At 39.4% G+C, this 9,323-nt stretch overlaps 1 protein-coding gene across 1 annotated transcript; it reads right to left on the reverse strand.

The window, feature by feature from the left end:
* Positions 1–1,088: 1,088 nt before the first annotated feature.
* Positions 1,089–8,248, reverse strand: LOC137955683 (uncharacterized). Its single transcript, XM_068802747.1, has 3 exons — positions 8,065–8,248; positions 7,285–7,927; positions 1,089–4,287 (listed from the first exon to the last, which is right to left on the reverse strand). Exons 1-3 carry the CDS (start codon positions 8,094–8,096, stop codon positions 1,402–1,404), a joined length of 3,561 nt encoding a protein of 1,186 aa, XP_068658848.1. The 5' UTR covers positions 8,097–8,248; the 3' UTR covers positions 1,089–1,401.
* Positions 8,249–9,323: the final 1,075 nt, after the last annotated feature.

The raw sequence follows: 9,323 nt of genomic DNA on the forward strand, positions 1-9,323 counted from the left end.
GTTATTTATATCGGCTGATCTAATACAAAAAATCATTTGGTGCGATCGTTGATTATTATAGAATGACTTAATTTATAGGTTTATCATAACCTAATATTCATATATGCAGGCATGAAAGGAGGCCCCCTATGCTAAAATGCACTTCAATAATTTGTCTTACCAACACCCGGTTGAACTTGTTTCTTCCCTACCATGTTTACCACGAAAAAGTCTCTTACAACTAAGGAGTTCATTTTTGTCACTGATGTGCTTGATTTCTATGTATAAACTTACTCATTTGACCTTTGCTACTTCAATTTTTAAGCCAAAGTGTCGAACTTCTTCCTATGTAATCGTATCCTTTTACCCATTTTACTCTTCTTGCCCTTTCTGGCTAGTTGTTTGCAAAAATGATTTTTCTTCTCTTGTTTAGTCAAATGGCATTTCTAAATTGATTGAACGGTATGTTTTATCGTCAAAATTACTTAACGAGTCTTGAGACCAACATACGCATCCCATTTTTAACTAGTATCTATTAAATGGAATGTAAAACAAAAATCATTACCCAATATGAAACATTAATGGTAAGGAATTGTTACACATATATATAACCAATTATTCCATTTAGATGACAGGAAAGCTCACCTAATCTCTACATTCTATTCTCTAATTCCCTCACAACCCTTGAGCATTGACCTTCCCAATCATAGAATCGAGTAGGATTTGGGTCAAACCCCCTAATCTAGGTCAAATCTAGATGAAATTTCAACTGAGTCGATTCGAATCTTGACCCCCCTTTTGGATAAGATCGAGTATGTTCAAAGCCACCCGAATGATAGGATCGGTCTTCAATTTCGATTCCTACTCACGAACAGGGCAAGGGAAACCATGATCAATTTGAGAGAGGAACACTGTGCTCCGAACAGAGAGAGGACCTTCATTACAGAACGACTTCACAATATCTCTACTGTATAGAGATCCCAATGAATATAACGGAAGAGTTTTCCTCAGACAGAAGCCTCACAGTTGCAATAAATCTTTGACAAGGACACCCTCTTGAGAAGCAATTGCCAAGTTCCCACTCTGCTTTACCAAAATACGGGAGGAGAAAAAGAAAAGCCAGGTAATTTACAATACAATCCCGTTTCAAGGAAGAACCACCAGTGGACATTCTTTATGTTAAACACCATACCCATACACTAAAATCCCCCCAAAAAAGCAATTCTAACCTTAATAACACAATTTCAATTTAAACCCTCCGAAACAACAGAATTGAGCCACATATTACGGATTTTGCAGTCTGCTCATGATGTGTTGCCTCGCTTTGTTCTTTCTCTTCCAGGGACCATGCCTACGGAAATAATTCGAAATTGACACCCTTCAGAAACCCAATGCCTTCATTGACATATTTCCCATTTCAGATTAGAACCTATAAATTTGTGCGGTTTTTTTCTGGAACTCCGGCAACTTACCTGAACCAGTTATCCCAGCAAAAGGAATTGTTGCATGAATTGGCCTTGAATTATCCTCATCAATATTCTGACTAGGTTTCAGGATATGCTTTGCTCCTGCACTCAGTTTAGTGGGCCCCAGTCTTGAGATATTATCCAATTTTGAAGATTTGGTTCCTGATGAATTTTCTAAACCTCTTTCAGACTCCAACTCATAAATACTTAGATCCATATTTTGACCCCTATATGCTCCTGCATCATATTGCTCACATTCAAGGTCTATTCTTCTGTTCAACTCTGCTGCAGACTCTGAAACTTCTTGCACCCTTAAGTTTGGCTTCTTTGAGGATTTTCTGGAGTCATTAGTTTTAGATGCAGGCCTCTTCTTAATCACCTTAGTGTGATCAGCACCGCCGCCATCTGCTAGAAGCTCTGTCTCTCTTTCATTCCTGAATCCACTTCTGTGTACGTGTTTCAGACCAGGAACAGCAGGGAAGGGTGACAAACCATGGATAATACATGAAGTCTGAGAACTAGAGAGAGAGGTGCTCGAAGCATGAGAATGGAAAGACACATTAGATGATATATATGGAGCATGGAAAGAGGGAAATTTTGCTCCTGAGGTTAGCATTTGTTTCTGTTTAGTAAATGACTGAAGAGGTTGAGATGAAGATGTGATAGGGGTCTGTTTCTGCTGTGTTGCAGCTTGAAGCCACCGAGGAAGGCTTGGTGAAGAGCACTGGGGCACATCTTGATGGAAATCCTGACGTTTGCAATTTGGAAATGGGAACTCGTGGACAATACTCTGTGGGTGATTCTGCTTATAAGTCATGGCTCTCTGGTTTTCATGACCCATTCTGACAGAATTAGTCCCAGAGGCACAGTTTTCTGAAAGCTTCCAAGGGATTCGATGCTGCAGTTCCGAACAAACATTATCATTTGTGGCTTGAAGGCAGTTTCTTGCCATCTGATGAGGTATGCAATTCATGAATGTATGAGAAAAATTAGGCCGAACTGTTCTCACTTGGAAGAATGTTGGTGAATCGGGATTTGGAGTCCTTTGAGCATCTATGGAATTGCTTCCACTTTCATTTGATATGCGTGATACTGAAGGAGTATGCTGCCTTGGCATGAAACTCTGAGAGAAATTTACTGCAGGAGGGAAATGCTCTGTGAAGATCTCTTCTTTACCGATCCATGTCGTGCCATCTAAAAGCTGTCCTTCTGAATTATTTCGACCGAGTGTGACATTCTTGCCCATCAGTCTGACAGTTGGATGTTGAGTAGGTTGAGAACAAGCATCAGCATTGCCCCTTTCTTGAACAGTTTTGCTGACATTAATCTTTTCATGGTGCTTGTTATCTTCTCCAAGCCCTTGAGCTGATATGTTTATCAAGTTCAGTTCTCTGTACATGGATTCTGGTCTTCCAAAACTTTGCAAGTTTGTCACACCTAACCCAGAGTGTGCTGGAACAGTATATTTTAAGGGTTTCTGCCCTACAACATGAGCCCTGCCATCAAGCTTCTCCCGCATGTCTGAGAGAGCCATGACACTCAAGGGCTCCATCTGATTGTTCATTAGGAAGCATCCAGCAGAACCATTTTTCGCACTTTGCTTTCTAAACAGTTGGTTGAACCTAAGCTTGTTGTTCGAGTGCAACTGGATCAGTTCTCCTTGAGAATTAAGAGGCAAACCAATAATATCCTCATCAAATGAGTTTTCTCTGAAGAGGGATACCGGAGTGGACCCAAGTCTTGGTTCTCCATTCTGCATCATACCTCTATATGCTAAATTTTCCTTCACATCAAGTGGTGAATATAATCCACTCATGAGATCTTTTGGAGCCACGTGAAGCCATGGTGGATAGGGCAGAGAGCAGGAATTTGATGTGTGCTCAACAGAATTAGTGGAGGGCTGCTTCTCATTTGTATCCATGTATCTCACAAGAGATGACAAAGAAGACTGTGAAAATGCATTTCTGGCCTTGGGTTCCAGAGAAATTGCTGAAGAAGAATTTGAAATTGAAGAACCAATACAATCAAGCTGCTTTCTGGTTGAAACAGATCTCCAGAAAGCACTACTTTCTAGAGCTTCCGCATTTGAAACAGCTTTATGTTCTCCAAGAACAGGATTTGGAAGCTTTGAATTGGCAGAGCAAGAAACGTTCAGTGACAAAGCTGAGCTGCTTGGATTAAACAGCTGCAAACGATCATGACTTTGAAAGGTCTGATTCAGGTCCACAGAATCACCAAAGGAAAGAGGCCTCACATTACTGTAGATACCACCTGATTGGTTCTTTTCACTTAAAGAACGAAAGTCTCTTGCATCACTAATATTTACTTCAACATTGCCAATATTTGAATTTCTCCCAGGACCATTATCCATATCAGGTAAACTTTCAACACTCTCCAATGATTGGCTGACTATATTTGGAAATACTTCACTAAGTGTTTGTATTTGAGGGAGCTCAAGTGCAGAAAAAAACTTCTGTGAGTGCCCAATAATGTCATCATTACCTGAAAATTTGACATGTCTATTTGAATGTGACATGCGAGAGGAATTAGCACCCTTTAAAATGCTCTTTGTTAGAAGCTTGTGGGATGCAGTAATTTCCATTTTGTTCTTCTGAGTACTGCTCTTTGCAATCACAAAATCTTTTCCCTGATTGATCAATTTGGAAGCAAGATTCATTTTCTTCAGGTTTTTCTGGCACTGATTGTTCAATTTTGATGACATCTTCTTTCGCCTGCCTATAATACCTGCAGATTTCCTTCCTCGTCCTTTATTATGTGATGAACCCTTCGTTAACCTCGAGATATCAAGTCCACATGGCAGTTTAAGCTTCCGAAATTTTTCCTAAGGAAAAAAAAAAAAGAAAAGGAAATAAGAGCGACATCAATGTGGCATTTTCCATGGTATATTTATCATTTTGAAGTTTAATATTGGAAAACAGAAAGAATCAATTGTGTTCTGGAATAGCTTTAAATTCTAGAAACCAGAATCCAGTAATAAGTATAAAGAAAGAAACCAGAGTTATCCAAAAGATTAGCGCCCTTCATGCATCAATTTATACATGTAGCACAAGATCAAAACATGATAACAAATATGGCAACTGGCCAAACCAGGATACAAGTGAAAATTGACTGCAGAAAATGAGACTTTCAGGCGATGCAGCATGAGAAGTTTCAATAAATTATCCACGCTCAGATACACATTATTAGCAGACAAGACAAAGCATTTTTGGTGAGCATCACAAATTTGCAATATCTACACAAATAAATTTACCTGGATGACAAGGGCCCAGGTTAAGCATCTTCAAATCAACAATGAACCCAAGGCTTAATTCTTCAATAAGTAGTAAGAGCTGATTAAGTTACAAGAAAAGGAGTTCAAGGAGATCTTCCATGATCCAAAGCCCAAAGGCTTGGTTAGAAGCAGAAAATCAAGGACAAAATATGGAAAGACAGTATTGGCCAGATCAGAAGCAGTAGGCAAATGTCATCTGGCAAAAACATCATCAGACTAGCATCTCTATGGGCAATACATAGCTTACCTGAGAGGATTAACATACCTTTTTTTTTTTAAAAAAAAAAGGAGAATTAACAGAGAGTTATTACACAAGAATGTAGCATAACACTTAGACATCAAGTTAAACTGGAGAGAATATGAATGCCAGCCCTAGATCATGCTAGTGTTGTAACCCAAAGGTACGCAGTTAAAGTAAGTCATTGGCTAAAGCAAAATAGCATCCCACTTCACAAAATATGACACTAGCCTAGGCCCAAAAATATGGTTAAAATATTAGTGAACAGCTGGAAAGTTGCTCATATTTTTAGCATCTTGAGCAAGGTTACATGCAAACGTCCATGTTTACGTGCTTTTCCTGTAATAGTACTAGTACACCTTGTTCTCTTGTGTATTACCTCTAGTTTCTGGCAAACCATCTGATATAGGACATGTTACATAAGCTGCTCTGTTTACTTTTTACTTTCAATTGAGAACATGACTAGAAAAGGAAATATGATAGAATGCACCAGTTGCTTGCAATCCAACAAAACGCAGAAAAACATGCTCTTGTATTATATAAGGAATACACGAGAAAATGGATCAACATTATCCAAATTACAACCAGATATACTGTTGGAAGTTCAACAAGTCCGTAAATTACAACCATATATATATATATATATTATATATGAACATGTAGGATTATAAAATCAAAGGACCAAGTGGACTCTCGCATGGGAACGTAATCTAGAAAGTGGAAAATGTAGAAAACACAAACAAAGTCTTGGGAAAGCTTTGCGAGATTATATATAGGCAGTATAGAACTTAACAAGTAAAAAACAGCATAGAACTTCACAAAAAATGAATATGTAGAATTTAAATGTATTTTGGAGTTGGACCAACATAAGATTCAACAATCGGGAGCAACTATTCTTCTGCAGAAAGACAGTCAGAAGAGCAGCAACACATAAAACCCTTGTGCAACCGGATATGCAGGCTTCAGATGCGTCCATACAAATAAACTTAAAGAACGTCTAACAAGATTGAAGTTGAACAACCTTATAGTTTGAGTTCAGAACGTGTAAGAAATGATAGCACACACTTATTCCAACCAATCTTAGACACACATGCCCCCCTTATTACAAAGTTTGAACCAGAAGCACAGATAGGTCCGTTGATCATCAACTCCAAATCGTGGAATCCTTTCCTTTTATAACGTTTCAGAAGAAAACTAGTTTCCAAAATGAGATGAAGGCAAGGATATGAAGGTTTCACCATTCTTATTTGAAGGTGATATGACGTTGTTCCTCATGCAATATAAACTTTTCAATTTGTGGTTCGGAATTCATTCGAATTTAACATGCTTTCAGAAACGTAGAAAGCCTTGCATTCTAAAGCATCATCTCTACTAAAACTACAAACAACCAAAGAACAAAGAAACAACTAAAAGGTCGATAACATGATCTGTTTGTTGTATACATAGTGTGAAACAGTACATCGTTTAGTGAAAGAAGCAACGCAACAGGCAATACAAGTCAGACAGAATTCTCCGATATCTACAAAAAAAATAACATAAGCTTCTGAACAGCGCTTTCTCATCTAAAGACATGCATGTGATTTATCCGAAACGTTACCAATCCTATTAACTGTTGACACCGTTGTAAACTTTCATCAAACATCACATGCATGCAACGAGTCTCTTCTGAAGAAAAATGGACACCCGAATATTATGACGCTCCATGGACCAAAAATCTGAGGCCGTCAACAATTTCTGAGCATTTCACTAGATCTAGTCTATAAACACTATTGGAACCATGACCTTATGCAGTTGCGTGTCTAAATTCCATAAAATTTGGCGTAAATTTCTTGCGCTCCAGAAGAGTTGAAGACACTCGCTTACTGTTACTTTTGAAGAGACTTCAATTCCAGCTGGTTCCAATTTGAGAGAACGTACAGGCGACCTATAAAGAAAACTGAAGGAAAAACCAGACTCTTTTTTTTTTTTTTAACATGTATGGATCAAAGCCCACAACGAGTCAGACAGCTGTACCCTCAATGTGCTCAGCTCCTTCGGCTTCCTCAATACCGACTATTGGCTTTTCCTCCGTCTTGAAGTACCATAATTCTCAACACAAGAAGAGAAACGACGTTTCACTGTCTACTTAATACCCTAACAGTTTCTACGGCGCTGTACGCCACAATTTCAGCTTACAGTAGCAGAAAATAATGAAAACGATAACACGACGACAAAGCTGCAGCCTTTTGTAAACCAAAGGAAAGAAAAATATACAATAGGAGATCTGTATAGTAACTACTAACTAGCATTGCTGAGTGAAATCGGCGTACCTTTGAGAGCGTTTTCTTCAACATTTGGTTTCTTCTTTTCAATTCCATCTTCTTCTTCCCCGTCATCAACTTCTTGTTTCTACGTTTTTTCGGCATCAAGACGTCCAGATCAGATTTTTCTTCTGATTCTGAATTCAGTCTGTCTTGGACTTCTTCCACTGTTTCGACCTGTGGCGACACGGCAAAAATCTCCACTATAGACCGTTTCTTTGGTGTTTTAGATTTAGCTCTGGCAAGTCGCATCTGACGCTTTTCCTCTTTAGAAGCTTTGGCTAGACAGCTATCTACATGAGCGTTCATGGCGTTAATGGTTGAAGCTGAGAAATTTTCACAAACCGGACACACCTTCAGCACCGCCTCTTCGTCAAGCTCAAAATTCCCTACTACAGTTTCCACTTCATCAATTCGCTTATCCTCTTTCTGCAAACGGGTCTCTTTCTCCGAAGTACCCGATTTTTCCTTCGCCAGATCCTCTGATTGCTTTAATTTAACCGCCTCAAGCTCTTCTGACCACCACACGTGTTTCCGGCAAATCATCGGCGGAAGGAGGTTCTCGATCTCGGCTCTCTGAGGATCGCTTTCAGATTCTCCGAACGGCCAGCTTTTGCGAACATCAGTCCTCCTCATCTTCACAGCATACTCTCTGGAGAAAGAAATTCAAAAGCAAAAACCCCAAAAGAAAAAGAAATGGAAAATTTAAGACAGCTTCATCAAATTTGATCTCGACCTCTCCAGAAAAATTTAAAAGGAAAAATAAAAGAGAAAGACTAAGATACTTACCTGATCGAAAAGCCCTCCAAGGAAACGGCCATGGATTCTTCCGACCAGATCTCACCGTGACGCAGAGATGTACGTGTATAGAAGGAGAAGCGCGAGTGACATGAATTCCTTATCTCTGTGCCTTCTCTACGAAGGAGGACGAAGCGAAAAAAGGAGATAAAAGAAGCAGGAACAGCTAGCTTTCTCTTCCCTTTCTATTTTCCCGCTACTAATTTCCCTCCTCTGCTCATTTATTTATGACAGACAGCGACGTGTGAGTGAGAGTAAAAGAGAGAAGATGAAAGATGACCATGACATGACATGACTATGCTTATTATATCTGATGATATGTGTCGTTGATGCCATGTCCATATATTCCATGGCCGCTTTTTAGTGGGAGCGTCAGGAGCTCCCACGGAGACAGACATGGGGCCCACACCTCTGCACAGCTGTCCCGTTGACGACGACATAAATCTATGACAACAAATTTAATTACTGAAAGCCGGATTTTTTATTGACGGATTTGGAGGCCCTCTGTAACCCCGCTTCGTCCTTTCGCGCCACACCATCCATTATCCCGGCTGGTCTCTCCGGCTTTACGAACTCCCAAGTTCTTCTTCGTTTCTTTAACAATTCTTTTAACTGATAAACGAAAATATTGAAGTTGCAGAGACGGCAACAAACTGTGCATGGCGACTATGAGGTTTACGTAACTTTTTCTTCTTCTTCTCTCTTATTCAGAGATCGGGGCAATTCAAGCAGTAATAGAAACGAGAATATTTATCTTTTTTAAGACCTTCTTGCATTAAGATTGTAAACAATTGAATGTTTTTTCGAATTTGAGTCTGGAGGAAGTGACTGCAGATGGACAACCAAAGAGGATGGAAACATCAACTGTTTTTAGTTTAAACCATGCACGTCGACTCTAGAGATACAGATATTAACGTTAAATCATCTGTCCAGGAATTCCAAGCTTTAACAAATCGTGTAAGCATTATTAACAGCAAGCATCGGATTACAAGATGAGATATATTATACGTCAACTTCAGCTGAAGTAAACCGGAGGAGCGTATTTCTGGTAGCAGTAACGCCTCTCTTCAACTCCCAAAGGTTAGTTCTTTAGAATCTCCGGCATGTTGTTAACGATTGAAGATCCGAGAGCGTCCTCACAGTCGGTATTACCGTTAAGCCTGCCTGAGAAGATATACACATAAAATCCATTCTTGGCTCCTCACACATCATGGAAACTGATCATAGCTTCCGCAGTGTTTTCATCACTT

This window comes from Aristolochia californica, unplaced genomic scaffold, assembly GCF_029961685.1.
Source record: "Aristolochia californica isolate CCGP_79_NKW_82.1479 unplaced genomic scaffold, dmAriCali1.0.hap1 SCAF_1, whole genome shotgun sequence".
NCBI lineage: Eukaryota > Viridiplantae > Streptophyta > Magnoliopsida > Piperales > Aristolochiaceae > Aristolochia > Aristolochia californica.